The 17,625-nt window shown below is 51.7% G+C and overlaps 1 protein-coding gene across 1 annotated transcript in view; it reads left to right on the top strand.

Annotated features, from left to right (window-relative positions):
• The window catches only part of LOC309857193 (extracellular sulfatase Sulf-2-like), a 75,329-nt gene extending 58,314 nt beyond the window's left edge, over positions 1–17,015 (top strand). The window contains exon 4 of the mRNA XM_082750005.1: positions 16,792–17,015. Within this exon, the coding sequence (XP_082606131.1) occupies positions 16,792–17,000 (209 nt within the window). The 3' untranslated portion in view covers positions 17,001–17,015. The remainder of the gene's footprint in view (positions 1–16,791) is intronic.
• Positions 17,016–17,625: the final 610 nt, after the last annotated feature.

Raw genomic sequence — 17,625 nt, 5'->3', positions numbered from 1 at the left:
TCTCTGCTTCCAGCACGAGATGCCTCCTTCGTGTGTCATTATGCCCCCCACCTTCCTCATCTGCTTTCCCACAGTTCTCCGTTCAGCAAGATCCCATCTCCGCATCCAGAACTTTCACGGCATCGATTTGTCTCTCTGTGCAGCCATTTGCGTTTGGTGTCTTTTCAAAAGCAGAAGAAAGAGACTCATGTGGTAACCTTGCAAGCAGCCCAAAGTTAAAAGGATCCAGTTACAGAATATTAGAAATGCCCCAGCCCTAAGAGCTTTGGGGCTCGGGGTTTATTTAATGCCTTTCTTCCCGGCCCTGCTTCCTCAGCCAGTTTGTCTGCCAAAAAAACAGAGACTTCAGTCCTGTGGCATTTTGCATCTAATATTTATAGTGTTCTGGAGTTTGCAAAAGCATTTCCTTCTCATTTATCACTTGTACCTCAAGAGACCTCAGCTCCACCCCCAGAAAATTAGCGGGATTGTTTTCCCCTGCCCAGATCAAGAGCCCCAAAAGCCAAAGGATGGATGGTGAAGGTCTCACAACCCAGGGCCCTCCTGTAGGCAGCAGGGGTGAGATTGTACCTTGGCCGGGACCAGCTCAGCTTCTGTTCTACACCCTTTGGGACCTCATGTGGGTCTTGAAAACTAGCAGCCAGCAGCCCAAGTTCACACTTCAACCCCACATGTGTTCTGCTTGACTTATAAGGTGTTTTTTAAAATCTGGAAACATCACCAAAAAGTTCAGTTTCCAAACTTTGTTTTAAAAAAAGGGGGAGGTGGGTGTCACCTGGGTGGCTCAATCAGTTAAGCCTCTGACTCTTGATTTCATCTCAGGTAATGATCTCAGGGTCATGAGATCGAGCACGGAGTTGGGCTCTTCTCCCTCCCTCACTCTCTGCCCCTCCCCCACACATTCGTGTGCTCGTGGACACTCTCTCTCAAAAAAAAAAAAAAAACTGATCTTGCCAAATATTAGAAACATTCCTAGACAGTAGGGGTCAGGAGACTGCAGCCTACAGACATTTGTTATCTGTTTTTATAAATAAAGGTTTATTTATAAAATAAATAACGCCGCTTTTTCATTCATGTATTTCCTGCAGCTGCTTATGTGCTATTGTGGTGGAGCTGAATAATTGCAACAGAGACCATGTGGCTCAAAGGGAAGTGACTTATAGTCTGACCCTTGACAGAAAAATTTGCTGTCTCCTACTAGATGGCAGCCACCAGCTGGATATGTGTCACAGCTCCCCCACCCCAGCCCCCAGTGTTTGCTAGAATATAGGTACAGTGAAGGGCACTTCTGTCCCCAAAGAACAGTGGTTTAGAGATGAAAGGTGCTTATTTTTCTCTCATTTGACAGTTTGGGCACTAACGGCCCAGGGCTGACCTGGCACGCCTGGTGTTGATGTCCAGGCTCCTTCTGTGGCATTACTGTGCCATCCCGGGCTACTGCCCTTGTCCAGAATGGCTCAGCATGTGCAGAGCCAGCCAGCGGAAAGTCGAAGATACGAGAGGAGGCGCATCCGCTTTCTGTAGGCCCGTTACCAGAACTCCCACCACAGCCACCCACATCTCCAAAAGTCGGTCATGGCCACTTCTGGCAGTGAGGGAGGCTGAGAAGGTCACCTCCGTTCTGCTAGCCTTGGACCTGGCTAGAAACCCTGCCTCTGGGGAGCAGCAGTGCCCGGGCACTGGGGCGACACAGCAGATTCTGTGAGACTTCCCAGGCATGGCTAGAATTGCCACGCCCCGCACACCTCTCCTTCTTTTAGCCTTGGACCGTTCCATTCCTTGAAAAGAGCGCCCGGATCTCCTTGGAGTTTGTGCGCCTAGTTGTAAGTTGTGTACGCGGGAGGAAGGAAACTGCTGTGCCCCGGAGCAGAGGGAAGGTCGCAGGCATGGAGTCACACCACATGGGCCCCTTCTTACGCAGACGAGTGACTGGGAAATAACCCAGCTGAGTACAGTTGAATACGCTCCCAGCTTTAGTGCTCAAAGTATTGGGCCGGGCAGAAGCTGAGCGGTACTTTGGAAGCTATCATGCCGGGCGGGGATTGCGGTCGGTAAGCTGGCTCATCCTGGGGAAAGACCCACCATCGTCCTCAGCAGCCGGAGCTGAGCTGATCCCACCAGACTCTTGGAACTGCTTCCTTTACCCGCCGCCCTGCTTGGTCCTCCTCTTCCCCCACCCGCAGTGCCTTTCCACCTGCTGGGCTGGCGTCCCATCTCCCTGACCCCTTCCTCGGGAGTCCAGGGCCTTCTTCTCTAGCAATACCCATTCCCTCCCTGGGGGATTTTACCCCTTGGAGAGCCACGTGTCCCCCTTGGCATCTGTGCGCATCCTTTTCAGAGTGGGTTCAAAATAAGTGCAAAGAAGGAAACACACAGGATTGCAAAAGAAGCCAGTGATACCAAAATGCTTTATAAACTGTGCTGTGTGTGCTTCTTCACACGTTAAAGGACATGATGTCATGGTTATGTAGGGGCTAACGGACGGGTCTGAGAACACGCGTGATTCCGTGGTGGTGCTGGCTTCAGTGATACCTCGAGATGTCTGGTTAACGGACACATGATGTGGAAACATCTGTGACTTCTGTTGGCGACAGAGGCAGAGGTGTTGTTGCCTTCTTTCCTGACGGAAGGAGATACTAGTTAGGGGGTCATGAAAATCATTAAAGATGGAGCTTTCCCATCTCCGTTCAGGACCCACAGACTGAGAACCCGTTCCCTTGGTGATCTCATCCAGTTCCACAGATCTAAATGCCATCGAAATGCTGATGACTCCCACATTCCCCTCCCCCCCCCCCGGCCGGCCCGCACCTCGCCCTTGACCCCGAACGCCTATCTCCAGGCTGCCCACTCTGCCTCCACCTTGACTACCCAGCTAACAGGAACCTCAAGGTTAACGTGTGTGACCTCGTGCTCTTTGTCATCGGAGCCACAGAACCTGCCCCTCCCACGGTGCCCCCTTGATGATGGGAGGGTGTCCTTGTCGCTCAGGACAGAAACCTCAGAATCGTCCTTGAGTCCTCTCAGTTCTTCCCTGCACCGCGTCTAATCCATCCGCAAACCATGGCGGTTCCAACTCCAAAAATAGCCTGAAACCAGCCCCGGCCCTTCTGCCCCCACCTGCTTAGAACCATTCCGGCCTCTCTCCTGAATTACTGGGACAGCCTCCAGGGGTCCTGTCTTCCCGCTTCAGGCTGTCCTCAGTCCTGGCACGTAATTCAACAAGGGTGCAGTTTTCATTGTTCGTTAATTTATTCTATTTTGTTCGGTGGTGTCCCTAGGACCAGGCCTGGCACATAAGCAGTAGTCTTCTAAGTATTTACTGAGTGAGTGAATGCACACATGCCTAAATGAATGAATACGTGACATCTTGATTAATAATGTTATAACACAAACAGCGACCAGCATATTGGGGGCACTTGCCCTGTGTTTCCTCATTGAACTCTCCCAACACCTTTGTCAGGCAGACGTACGTTATCCCCATTTTACAGTTGGGAAAACTGAGCCAGTAGGTGGAAACAGCTGGATTCAAACCTGCGCTGTCAGCCCCAGAGCCCGCGCTCGACCTCAAACCCGACTGCCTCCCAAGACGAAAACATCCCTTAAACCCCTCCTGCACATCTGGAAGGAGTGACCAAGGTGCTATCTGGCTTCTGCCTTGCTCCCGCCCTGGCTCTCTAGAAAGGCGAGGGGCTCAGGCTCTGGGATGGCCTTCCAGATAAACCTTGGAGGATGGAGTGTGCGGAATGACCTCGGTGTGGGATCTCTGTTCCGCCCGGAACTCCAGCAGGAGACACGCTGGAGGGTAGTGGACCCCATGGAGGAGCAGGGCCCGCGGGATCACAGGGTCCATCTGTCTTTGCCCGTGCCGCTAGCTATTGAGCAGCCCACTTGCTGTTTCCTTTCTCCCTCACGAGTGTCCCCACCCTCCCCACCACAGCGGATGGCGCTCCCATCTGCAGGGACGGGGGGTGCCATCCTGCCGGGAGGCAGAGCAGGGAAGCGAGCGGAGACGGTCCCCCAAGTTCAAGTCTCAGCTCTGCCACTTACCAGCCACTGTGGGACGCTGGGCACAGAGGGACTTCACTTCTCTATGCCTCAGTTCCTCCAACTGTAAAATGGGGGGAAAAGGCGTGTCTGTCTCTTTGGGCTGTTGGGAAACATCATTCCCCTAGCGGTTCTCAAAGCCGGCCCCGGGAGCCCTGGGCCCAGCACTCTTCTCATGCTAATACTGAGACAGAATTTACCCTTTGCCTTTATTTGCTTCAAGGGTGGAGTGTTTTCTGAGGGTGTATAATGCACCCCCAGTTATCTCAAAATTTTATGTTAAATACTCTTTTAAATACTCCTTGCCTTTCTGTGTGCGTATCTACAGAAGGCTGGATTTTTCTTGAAACATAACCAGAACAACGTATCTCACCAGGCTGAACACAGGAGTGGAGTCGTGAATCTAGCCGCCTTCTATTCAGCTGGACATTAGCGAGATTGCAAACATGGGGGACAGTACAGCTCTTCTCAACTGATTTTATTCTGCTTGAGGAAAATCTATCATTTTTTAAAAATACACCCTAGCAAGTAGGTTTATTGTTACTATTTTTAAATGAATTCATGTGTTTAAATTTCTCCATTTTCTTTTCTGACATGGTAGCTATCACTAGATAAAACCGACATAAACGAATCTATCTGGGGTCCTTAAGAATTGTTAAGAGTCTTGGAGCGCCTGGGTAGCTCAGTGGGTTAAGCTTCTGCCTTCAGCTCAGGTCGTGATCTCAGAGGCCTGGGATCGAGCCCCGCATCCCTGCTCAGCGGGGGACATACTCCCCCCACCCTGCCACTGCCTGCCTCTCTGACTACTTGTAATCTCTGTCTGTCAAATAAATAAATAAAATCTTTAAAAAAAAAAAAAAAAGAATTTTTAAGACTCTAAAGGGACTTTGGTAGCAGAATGTTTTGGCGACACTGGCCTTGGGCCCCTCTTCAGTTTTGCAGAGCCCCCCGCGGTGAAGTCACTCCCCATGGGGATTAAGTAGATCCTGATTCAGTCAAACAGATGCCATGAAATCAAACAGAAAGACAAAAATGTAACGATTCTCCCTGCTTCACTCAAAGCTGAGGTACCCCGTGTCATGGGCAAAAGGAATGTGCTCTTCTCTCAGTGGGACCTGATTCCCCCCAGAACCCCCAGGACCTGGGTGTTCAGTGGGTCAGCCCTTTGCTCATCCACACCCCAAGTGTCTGTTGAGGCCTTACTGCTTCCCAACCTCTGTTCTAAATATAGGGACACGGGCAGAAATAAGGAACACAGAAAGCTCTGACCTCGAGGAGCTGATGTCCGCGTGCGGCAGGCAGATGATAAAACCCAAAAGATGAATGCATTAGATGGTGAGAAATACGGTGGAGAAACAAAATGAGAAGAGGGAGCGCCGGGGTAGGGAGAGCTCATTGTAACAGGCTGGTTAGGGGTATAACCCCATAAGGTAGTATTTGAGCAAATGCCTGGAAAAGGTGAGGAAGTGAGCCATGCAGGGACCTGAGGAAGACCGTCCTTCAGAGGAAACAGCAAGAGCAAAGGCCCTGAGGCAGAGATGAGCTTCAGGTCTGGGAAGACGGGAGGAGGCTACTGGAACAGAACGGACCAAGACAAAGTGACAGAGTTGAGGTAAGGGAGGGGCTAGGCCATGCCAAGGACTCTGCATCTGACTCAGAGTATGATGCGGAACCATCGAAGGGTTTTGAGCAGAACTGTGGACTTCCTCAGATCTGTGATGGAGTAGATTGCTTCTGGCTGCTGTAGAGAAAGACCAGGGAGGAGGTTCCAAAAAGGCCCAGGTGAGAGGAGGTTGTGGCTGGGACCCAGCCAGCCACAGGGACACGTGGGAAGCACTCAGTCCTGAGTCCCTTCTGAAGACCATGACAAACAGTCGGTGGGTGTGAGTGGGGACAGAGGAGCTGAAGGCGCTCCCAGATGTGTGGCCTGAGCAACCAGGATTGACCAGAGTGATGGGAAAGAAGCAGGTTTAGGAGACCGAGCGAGAGTCCAGCTCGAGACGCCTGCTTGGCACCAAACGAACTGACCTGAGGGAAAACAGGAAGTCTGTGCCCGTGCAAACAATACCTAAAAATGACAAAATGCTGGAAAGAGGCCCACAGACAACGGGAATTTAGAAGGTGTCACGAAGAGCGAAGACCCTTTTTTGTTTTCCCGAACTCCTGGCATGTGAAATGGAGTGGTTTCTTCCAGGAAAGATGGACTTTCCAGAAGGTTCTGTTTCATTTTTCACTGACCTTTCCGAGTCGCTCTGGGAAGCGTTGTTTATTGTCATTGGCTCGGCTTGGCGCTCAGGCTGTCATTGCTCACAGACGTGTGTCGCGCCCAGCTGATCCCTCTGCCGGATCAGTATCCTTCCCCAGGCTCATCACCAGAGTCTCAGAGGAGCCTTGTGATTTGCCAAGACGGTGTCACAGCTGGTTTCTGGAGCCCGTTTTCATTTCTCTGGAGACCTGCGTTTTCACATACACCCCCACCCCGAAAAAGGAAGCGAGTTATATTTTGAGAACTCCCACAGCTCCTTTTTTTGGAGTGCTTACTCTGGGCCAGACATGATCTCATGTGTTGCTGTTCCCATTTTATAGATGGAATCACCGAGGCTTAGGGAGGGGCACTCACTCACCCGAGGAGACAGGGCTCCAAGCCTGGCCCTCTGAGTCCAGAAACCAAGCCTTCAGAGCCACACTGCACCCCCTCTGCGTTGCTGGGATTCCCAGCCCAGGCACTACTGCCGCTGTGAAGTTGAACCCTCCTCTGTCGTGGGAGCTGCCCTGTGCCCTGTAGGGTGGCTAGCACATCCCCGATCTCCATCCCCGAGAGGCCAGCAGCACTCCCTTCACTAGTTGGGACAACCAGAAATGCCTCCAGGCATGGCCCCCAATGTTCCCTGGAGATCACTCACCCCCATTGGCCTGATACATGCGGGGCATACACTGCACGGGCTCTGGGGTGACCTCGGCCACCTGCACTGACCCTCTTCCCAATACCCAGCATTCTCATCTGCAGAAGCTGTAATAGAAATCCCTCTTTTTAAAAAAAGCTTTTAATTTTTTGACAGAGAGACACACAGTAAGAAAGGGAACACAAGCAGGGGGAGTAGGAGAGGGAGAAGCAGGCTTCCCAGCAAGCAGGGAGCCCAGTGTGGGGCTCAACTCCAGGACCCCAGGATCATGACTTGAGCTGAAGGCAGCTGCTTAATGACTGAGCTGCTCAGGCGCTCCTAGAAATCCCTCTTAATAAAACATTTAGTTGCTGCCTCTCCAGTTCTCTTATCCTCCTAAGGGTGGGGGAGGCTTAAAACGCTGGTGAGGGGCAGCTTTGCCCTGTGCGACCTGTGTGTCTCACCCAAAACCATCAACCCGGCCACCCTGTCAGAGCTATGACTGTGCCTGCCTCAGACCAGGTCCTGGGCAGGCACCACAGCACCCAGAAGAGGTCCCTGCGTGAGGAGATGATGACAAACAAGAAAGCAAACGCTTCTGCAGATGATTTCAGAGGGTGCTGGGGTCACAGAGAAGAGAGACAGCCCGATACAGAGGGACAAGGACCCTGAAATAGGGCAATCACGGACAGCTCCGAGGAGGAGGCACCATCTGACCTGAGACGTCACAGTAAGAAGGAGCCAGTGCCAGTCTGTGTGAGAGGGGAGAGGGCCCATGTGTGAGGTAGAGAGAACAGGTGCAAATGCCCTGAGGTAGCAGTGACTGTGGTGTGTTTTAAGGAACAAGAGGCCTGGAACGGCTGGGGGGGGGGGGGGGAATGAGCTGAGGTAGCAGGACAGGTGGACAGGTCACCAAAGGGGGATGGCAAGAATGATCCTGAGTTCAGAGCCTCCTGGCCATTTGGGGATAACTAGGCTATGGGAAGGCTAAAGGGGGGTCAGCCAGAACGGGGGAAGGTCATTTCCACTGCGAGCAAGGAAATGAGGATGAAGAAGCAAGACACATTCCTGTGACTTTGGGGACTTGAAACACCCTGATGGTCTTGCCTCTTTCATTTGGATTCCCAAATCCAAATGGGTCTGAGGATTCAGGATGCAGCATTTTTTTTCACAATTTTCTTGAAGATTTATTTATTTTAGAGAGAGAGAGAATGAGCACGCGTGTGGGGAGGAGCAGAGGGAGAGAATCTTCAAGCAGATTCCCCGAGAGGGCAGAGCCCGACGCAAGGTCAGTCTCATGACCCATGAGCTCATGACCTGAGCTGAAACCAAGAGCTGGATGCTTGACTGACTGAGCCACTGAGGCGCCCCCAGTTTACAGCTTCTGAACAGCTGTCTCCTCAGGGGAGTCTTACAAAACCCCAACCATTTTTCTGCCTCTGAGTCTCCTAGCTTGGATTCAAAGTCCCAGAGTAGAGTCTGATTGGCCAAGCTCAGCCATACACCCACCCCTTAGGGCACCTTGATTGACAGTTGGGACCTTTGTATTTGGAAAGAATGGGGGTTGTGGCTTCCCAGGGGTTACCTGCAGGAAAGTGTGTGTGTGTGTGTGTGTGTGTGTGTGTGTGTGTGTGTTCATGCATGTGTGGCTATATTGGTTCCAAAATATGGAGGAAACTGACAAATCAAACTGAATAAATATTTAGTGAACTGTTTCTTTCTGAACATAAATACCAAAATGTAGCCTGATTCAACTAGTCAACCCCGGGATATGTTGGTTCTTAGTTATTTATCCATTATCGCTAATGCAGGATGTGGGTAGAGATGGGGGAGGGGGTTAATGCGTGTTGAGAGATGCCAGTGTCCTTAAAACAGCCCTGCTGGTAGTTCCATCCAGATGGCCCTTGATGGGAGGGAGAAGGCTGCCCGCTGGCCCTGGGTGCTGTGCACCCCACCAGGTGCCACTTGCTAGGCACTTAGAACGTGCCAGGTCCGGTTTCACGCTCCTTACCCATGCCAGTTCCTTCCCTCCACGTGACAGCAGGCAGTGGCTTACTCCCACGGCTGCCCACCAAGGCACAGGGGGGTGAAGTCACTCTCCATTCCGTGACCAGGAGGTGACGCACCAGGAGAGTCTAGCTGCAGAGACACACTCTTCACTGTTTTCCCACATCGCCTCCGGTGTCACCCAGAGAAGTAACTCATGGCTGCCCCGATGTTCAGGACAACACGGTCACCCATCCCAGTCAGATCTGCTCTCCAGCATGGAGACATGGCCCCAGGATTCCAGTTCGTTTCCAGTTGCGCAAACCCTCCATCTCCCGGGAACCCAAGATGATGCCTCCATCTGCCCTCCTCTGCCAGGTTTACCGCCGGCTAATCTGAGTCACCAGTTACTGCAAGACCCAGCTTTCAGAGACCACAAATGCGATTAGTATAAGGCAATTTCAGTTAGATTCAGGGCTCGGAGAGATAACAGAAGGGCCTGCTTCTCCCATCAGACTCCGAATGGCTCCCCAGCAGCGCTTAACTTAGACAAATGGAGAAAGCAGCCAGGAGGGGGACAGGCGCACGGAGCTTTCTGCAAAGGGCTGCCTGCCAGCAGGACCAGGAGGGAGGGTTCCAAAAGGACTTGGGTGTTAACTCCTCCCACCTCCTACCCCTCGAGTAGGAGGTGGGAGGAGGTGGATTGACATCCGTCTCTGTGGGTACTTTATTAAATAAGGTATGAGCAGAGCAAGAAGTGGCTAGGAAGGGGGACCCATTGGTCATAATGAACCAACACTTAGCGGGCATCATTGCTGGGCCAGGTCTAAGAACAGGCACATCCCAAAGATGTCGTGGGTTCCATTCCAGGCCACCACAGCAAAGCAAATATCACAATAAAGCAAGTCAAATGAATTTCTTTTTTTTTTTTTTTTTTGCTTTCCCAGTGCATATAAAAATTATGTTTACATAATACTGTGGTCCATTAAGTGTGAGATAGCATTATGTCTTTAAAAAAATGCACATACCTTAATTTTAAAATACTTAATTGCGGGACGCCTGGGTGGCTCAGTTGGTTAAGCAGCTGCCTTCAGCTCAGGTCATGATCCCAGCGTCCTGGGATCGAGTCCCACATTGGGCTCCTTGCTCGGTGGGAAGCCTGCTTCTCCCTCTGCCTCTGCCTGCCATTCTGTCTGCCTGTGCTCGCTCTCCCCCCCCCCTCTGATAAATAAATAAAATCTTTTAAAAAATTAAATTAAAATAAAATAAAATACTTAATTGCTAAAAAATGCTATTTTATTTTATGGCCAACCATCATCTGAGCCTCCAGTGCGTTGTAATCACAGATCATCATAACAAATATAATAATAATGAAAAAGTTTGAAATATGGCAAGAATGTGGCACAGAGACGCAATATGGCAAATACGGCAAACGGTGACACAGAGGGAGCAAATGCTGTTGGAAAAAGAGCGCCAGGAGGCTTGCTGGGCACTGGGTCCCATAAACCTTCAGTTCGTAAGCCACACGGGTCTGTGAAGCTCAGGAAAGTGACAGGGCGATAAGATAGGGTGTGCCCGTGTATGTCTATCTGTTCTTACAGCAGCCCACGAGGTAGACACTGTCATCATCCCCATGTTGTAAGCAGAGAAACGGAGGCATCAGGAGATTCAACTCACTGCCCAAGGACACACAGTGTTCAGCATGGCATCCTAGCTCCTGGAGCCCCTTTAATGTGGAGTGGTTTTGCCAGCGTCACCTGCTTTGGCACATGTTGATCCTTTCTGTCATCATCACGTTTCCTCATTTATATCCACATCTGAGCCGTTGTGCTGCAAATCGAGAGCTTCCCGCACTGTGCGTCTCTTCTCCAAATCCTTCTACCTGTCCCTCGCCTTTCCATGCCAGCTAGCTTTTCGTTTCTTGGTTGCACTTTAATATCTCTTGGCCAGTTCTCCCCTTCCCCAGTCCACTTTTGTAACATGTCTCGGAGAGTAATCATCAGGAGACAAGGAGACAGCCCCGCCACCTGCTTTGGTGTCTGTGCATTAACTGAGTCATGGATGCAGGGGGACAGGTTTCCCAGAGGCTGTGCCAGCAGCCACGTGCTGGGCCACTGGTCCTGATGTGCATCTGTTATTCACACAGTGGTTGCTTTACTGGAGAGCCAGTAGCACGGTCTGTGCTCAGTGCAAAATTACAGGCCACATACCAGGTGAGCTAAGCCGGAAGCATTCAGTTCAACCGTGGAAACCAACATTTGTGTGTATGAGGTCCCTGCAAAGCAAAGATGGCCTGTGATCGACTGCTCTATTCTTGTCCGTGCTGTGCCAGCATCGGGTCATTCCTTTGCACTGTAGACCCCCCTTGCTGCCGTGACCCATTTCAGAGTCCACTTCTGCATAACCAGCCCCACTTCCTGTGGGTTAAACCCAGCCCTGCTTCAAATCCCTGCGGGATCCCTCACCCCACACGAGGAATTTTGTTCATAACTCCGAGAGTTGGAAAAGTCTTCCTGCAACGGGCCAGATAGTAATATTTTGGATGTATAGCCACATGGTCTCTGTTGCAGTCTCTCCACCCTGCACTGTGTAATTTACATATTTCATAACAATATGTAAATGAATGGGTGTGGCTTCGTCCCAGTGAAAGTTGTCACAAACGCAGGTGGCAGCCCGGATTTGGTTTGCCAAACCCCACTCTCCACTAAGCATCTCATCTTCTTTTCCTTGGGCCTTTTCATGGCAAGTGAAAGAGCTCAACTCAGACCGAATTAAGCAAGTAACAACAACCGAAAGTGGCGTGATGGGATTTATTGGTTGACGTAACCCAGGCTTTCTCAACTTGGCACTGCTGACATTTGGAGACAGATAATTCTTTGTCCTGGGGGGGCTGTCCTGTGCACTATAGCATGTTTACCAGTATTCCTGGCGTCTATCCACTAGATGCCATTAGTACCTCCCCACTCAGCTGTGACAACCAAAAATGTCCCCGGTGCCCCCATGTCCCCAGATTAGGAATCACTAATAGAACAGAAAATGCTAGCATGAAGGTTGGCTTCAGTTAAGAGTAGACCCAGGAACTCAAACTAGTGTCTTTCTCTAATCATCTCTCTCTCCTTCCTCCCTCCCCACCCCCTTCACTGCTGCTCTCTTCCATGCTACTTCACGTTGATATAGACTGTCCCCTCTTGGTGACAAGATGGCTGCCAGCAGCTTCCAGTTTCTATCCCTTCAGCTTTGAGCCCATTGGAAGAACTTCTCTTTTCCAGTACCTCCCTAAAAATCCCAGGGCTCACTCTCATTGGCCCAACTTGGGTCACATGGCTGGCCCTGAACCAATGACAGAGCCAGGGGAATGTAGTGGTCTGATTGGTCCAGCTGAGATTATGCGTGCATCCCCAGGTCTGAACGTCAGCGCGCGTGTACTTAAGTCAGGAAGTGGTGGCACCCACTGGACCACATTCGGGACCGAGCAGGCGAAACACAAGTCTCCACTGCCAGGTGGAAATCTCCACCCTGTGCCTGGCGCACGGGCGGCAGTGAATACTCCATCCTTTTAGTTGATGCCAGCCTGCTCCCTAGGGGCAGCGCCAGCCAGCACATTATCAGTGGCCTTTCCTGGCCTGGCATTTAATTCCTCTTAATCTGCCTGCCAAGTTGTTCCTCCCCCGCACCAGCCCTCAGGTTGCTGCTCTCACTTTTGCAGCGTCCCAGACACGGAAGCTCAGTGACTCCGGGCTCCAGCCACGACATGGCTGTATTTTTAATCTTGATTTTAATTCCAGCTCATTCTCCTGGCTGTATCTCCCAGCCCTAGAGCCCCCGGGGCCCACGCTAATTTGCTGCCTCCCACCTCAACTGGTGCCGAAATAACCATTTTAAAAACTGCTTGGGGAAATCTAATCAAATGAGAGCAAAATCTAATTTGGCACTAAAAGCCGTTGACTGAAGCCCTGTGTTCTGGGGTCTTGTGGAGCCTGAATAATCAACTCTTTCGGGATTTTTTTTAAGGGTTGGGGGTTGGAGAGAGGAGAGAAATGTGAAAGGGGGGACTCCAGCAGAGGAAATCGCCACAGACACTTTGATGCCCGTGGCATTGGGTGGTAATGGGCAGGTGTGGTCTTCCCGAGGTGCCCCACTTGTCACCCCCCCAAAAAAAACGTTATCCCACCAGCTGCAGCCAAGACTGAAACTCTGTAGCATTCTGAGTTGCACATTCTTTGGGAAGACCGTGGTCCAGATCTTTGGGGACAAACTGTAGACTCACCAGCCAGATTTGGGAGACCCGGGACAGAACCCAGTTTTCCCAGTAGGACATTCAGAGCGCCTTTTCTCCTGGGCTTTCTTTCATTCATCTTTCTGAAATTACTTGTGGTCTTGGGTTCCTTTCAGAATGTGTCCCAATTCCAGGAAAATACAAACTCTGATGCATAATATTTCAGGGGACTTGTGGATTCTTTTACATTTCCCTGCCATGCCCCCTGTTGTTTCTTCTCATGATCTCATCCCTCTACCCTATAACATCATCTTCTCTCTCCCTCCCTGGCCTCCCTGTGATCCTCAAATGCCCCCAAGCTTGTTCCTGCCTCAGGACCTTTGCACTTGACATCACCTCTGTCTGGAGCAGTTTCCCTTGTACTCCTGTTCCCCTGACTCATTCTCATCACTCCTCAGCAGCCTTCCCTGACCACTCAACCCAGCAGTGCCTCCAGGGGCCCAGCTCTGGCCCCTTGCTTGCAACGCCATCCTTTTTTTCTTTCATCGCTGTTTTTACCAACAGCACCACCCTTTTTTGTCACAGCCCCCCACTTGAATCTCCACCCCAGGAGAGCAAGGACCCTGGTGGCCTCATTCACTGTTGCTATTGCCTGAGACTGCTCCTGGCATACCATTGGGGTTTAATAGTTGTTGATATATGAATGATACATGCCCAGGCAGTATTACCCCCAAATAGAGCAGTTTCCTCCTGCTGCCATCCTGATTTTTACCATGGATGGGCACACTGATTTATTATTTCCTTAATACCCCCACCACCACCACCAGTCGTTTTACTCATCAGGCCCTCCATCTGTTTTTGTAAATAAAGTTTTATTGGCACAGAGCCACGCCCACTTGTTTATGTATTGTCTGTGACTGTTTTCTACAACTATTGAATAGTTGCACTAGAAACCATCTGGCCCACAAAGCCTCCAACATTTACTATCTGGGCCTTCACAGGAAATGCTTGCTGACCCCTGCTGTTTGTCATTCTTCCCCAAGGAGGAGAACAGGAGAGAGGAGGGAGACCAGAAGTGTTACCAGAGTGGAGCTCCTTACATACAGAGAGACACCTCAAATGTGAGGAGTAAGGTCATTGAGGCTTAGTAGGTCTTATTTCCTGGACTGGACTTGATCTCTAGGGGCTTCTCTAGCCCTCCCTACATGGTTCTTCTGCGGAAGAGAGGGGCGTACAGGTGGCAGGGTTTCTCACCGGCAGACTGTTGATCTTCTACACGGGATGGTGATGCTCTGCGGTGGGCCATCCTGACCACTGTGGCGTGTTGAGCGGCATCCCTGGCCCTCCCACCCCCTGGACCCCTGCAGCGTGTCCCACCCCAACCTGTCAAAACCAGAAATGTCTGCAGACATTGCCATGCGTCCCCTAAGGGGCGAAACCGCTCCCGGCTGAGCCCCACTACTTTCAGAGGACGAGCGCAGCAGTTTGAATCCGCAGTGTTCCCGAGAGGGGAGCCAGGCCTTCCGCCGGCCCTGTGCTGGGATGCTGCTGCCCCTTTCTCCAGCTTCATCTCAGTCCTCACGCCCCGACACCCAGCCAGGCACCCGCCGCCTGGATAGTGGACGTTCCCCGAGACTCAGAGCCGGGTGGCCAGTTTCCCTGCCCCTCACCCTCAGAATGCCAGGGTCCTCTCTGGCCTGGCTTTGCTCTCCCACGCAAAGGGATGCCCCACCCTGGGCCTTAACTGAAGCTGCTCAGGACTCTCCCTTCCTATTTTCACCTCCTCTGGCACCTAGATCCTTCCAGGAGGTGTTTCCTCCGCTTCCAACTTCCCTCCTGGCCCTGCGTGCCAGGGGAGAATTGGATGCCTGTGCTGCCCTCTGCCCTGTGCTATGGAGATTCGGACGTGGCTGCTTGGGTCCTAAAGGGGCTTCCCACTCCCAGGCGGTGCCAGGTACCTGCCGGGCCTCCAGGAAAACCCCCATGGAGGGCTCCCACTCCATCCCCACCCTCTCCGCCCAGACCCCAAGGCAGCTCTCTATGCTTTCTCGAAGGTTCCAGGTAGAGGGAACCGTCTCATCCTCTGCTGGCATCAGAGCCCAGCCCCAGTCCACTCCTCCCTCTACGGATGTTCACCTCCCCTGTCTGTCTCTTCTCATCTTGGGCTCTGAACTGGCGCCCACTGAACACTCCCAGTTTGCCAGGCGCGGCGCTGAGCGCTCTGCTGGCACCGTCTCTTTCACTCCTTCAGCAGTCTGGAACTCTCCCATTCTCGAGCTCTCAGCACCATCTCCCGCACGTCTCCGAGCCCCAGCATCCTCATCCAAAGGAGAGCGCTGGCGCAGGGCCTCTGTCTCTGGAAAAACTCTCACAGATTTTTCCATTTCTTCAAAATAGCTTTATAGGTTATAATTATTAAAAATCATCCTTGCTCATTGAGAAGCAAAAAGAACAAGAAAGTACCATAAAGAAGATCTAGTGTGTTACCTCCTCAGGGCCTGCAGAGTTTGGGGGTACATCCCCTTCGAGGGGAACCCGGGTGATTTTCCTTACGTATGCCCTGTCGCTGGTGTGAAAGGCGAATGTGGAGACGCACGGATGTCCAACCCAGTGGGGTTTCGGCAGGAGACAGAATGAGCCTGTCCCCCAAGCAGCACCCCCATGCCCAGCGAGAACCCCTACTTTGTTCTTCAACACTATAGATCGGGTTTGGGCTCTCTAGGAACATCCTATGAATGAGATCGTACAGCATTCTTTTATCTCTGGTTTATTTCTCTTAACGCAATTAGCCTCTGCTACCGGGCGTGGCAGCGGTTGGTCCTGTCTCCTTCTGGAGCGGTATTCATTTCCCTCTGCACCTAGCCAGCGGGGTCTTCAACCAGGCTTTTGCTGATGGGCGTCTGCCTTGTTTCTGGTTACTGGCTCTCATGACCAGTGCTGCACACGACTTCGGGAATGAAGGAATGCCTTCCAGCTGAGTCAATGCCCAGGATTCGAATCACTGGGTCAGAAGGTAGGAGTGAGTTCAAGGTTAGCGGAGTCTGCCGGTCAGGGCCTCCCTGGAGATGGTCCAGTCTGCACATCCCCTGGCAGGTGTATCGGGGCCCAGTTGCTCCAACCCCCAGCAACAGTAGTTCATGGTCTATACTAGCCATTCTGCTCACCGTGCCGTAGACGGACTTCACGGAGCCCGTCAGCTTGAGTGGGAAAGAATCGCGTCCTTATTTTTACGAACCTACACCGTCGCTTAGCGTTGGCTTCCATTAGGAAGGTAGGACATGAACCATAGCACAGGAGTCTGCAATTTTGTCATCCGGAGCAATCAACGATATGATAATATTCCACAGCGGGGGTGGCAGAGATCACAAAATAAATTCTTTTCAGTTATCGCTACTTTGAAATTACTACTCTTTGCAAGCTAACATCTTTTTTGAAAGGGCGTTACTATACGGCAGATTCTCTTAACAGTTAGATAACTGTATTTCAGAATAACTTATTTTCTCTATCATCCTATATATTTTATCTTACACCTCTAAAAGCATTTGAGAAGGAGGCTCAGAGGGTAGCACTGTTTTCGTACCCTGGGGACACAGCGGTTGGGGACGGAGGAGACGTTCGCTCTCTGCTTTCTCACGTGGCCTCCTGATCCTTCTCCCCCTCCAGCTTTCTTCGGGAAGTATCTGAATGAGTACAACGGCTCCTACGTGCCACCGGGCTGGAAGGAGTGGGTCGGCCTTCTTAAAAACTCCCGTTTTTATAACTACACGCTCTGCCGGAACGGGGTGAAGGAGAAGCACGGCTTTGACTACTCCAAGGTAAGTCCTGCCTGTCCCTGGCTGGGGGACAGTCAGGAGCGTGACACGGGAGCTTAACTGCCTGGCTTCGGGGGCTGGTGACCTTTACTTCCGTGAGGGACCTCGAGCAGCCGCTGTTTCTCCCTATGTGCATCTCTCAAATAATAGTCTGTGTCGGAGAGAATTGGTCACAGGATGGCCAAGCAGGGTGTTCCTACGGGAAAGTGTGCGTACAGACAGTCCAGCCCGATAGGCACACGTCAGCAGCGCACAGGGAGGACAAGAAGCCGACTGTCACCGCCAGCTCCAGAAGTCCCCGCCCATAACTCCTCCCACGGGGACAGCCTCGGCTCCGACTGGCAGCAGCACACTGGGTCCGGCTCCTGTGGCTTCCCCCCACATTGAGACCCATCCCTGCTGTCCCTGGTGGTATAGAACCTTCGCTGTCATCGTGTGACATTCCGCTGTGTGGTTGTACCTCAGTGTCTTTGTTTGTTCTCCATGTCATAGTTTTTCAAGTCCTACTGATTTGTCTCATGTGAGACAGAGGATGTGGACAGCTCAGGGACTGCTCACGCCTGGGTGCACCATCCGGGTCAAGATATAAAGCATTTCTGGCCCCCAGAGGCTCCCTTACACCTTCCCAGTCAAAAGTCCCGCCCCCAAGGTAACCTCTGTTCCCTCTTCCATCACCATGGTCTGG

Source organism: Mustela nivalis (genome assembly GCF_964662115.1).
Source record: "Mustela nivalis genome assembly, contig: HAP1_SCAFFOLD_494, whole genome shotgun sequence".
Classification (NCBI taxonomy): Eukaryota; Metazoa; Chordata; class Mammalia; order Carnivora; family Mustelidae; genus Mustela; species Mustela nivalis.
This window is presented reverse-complemented; position numbering and strand designations above follow the sequence as displayed.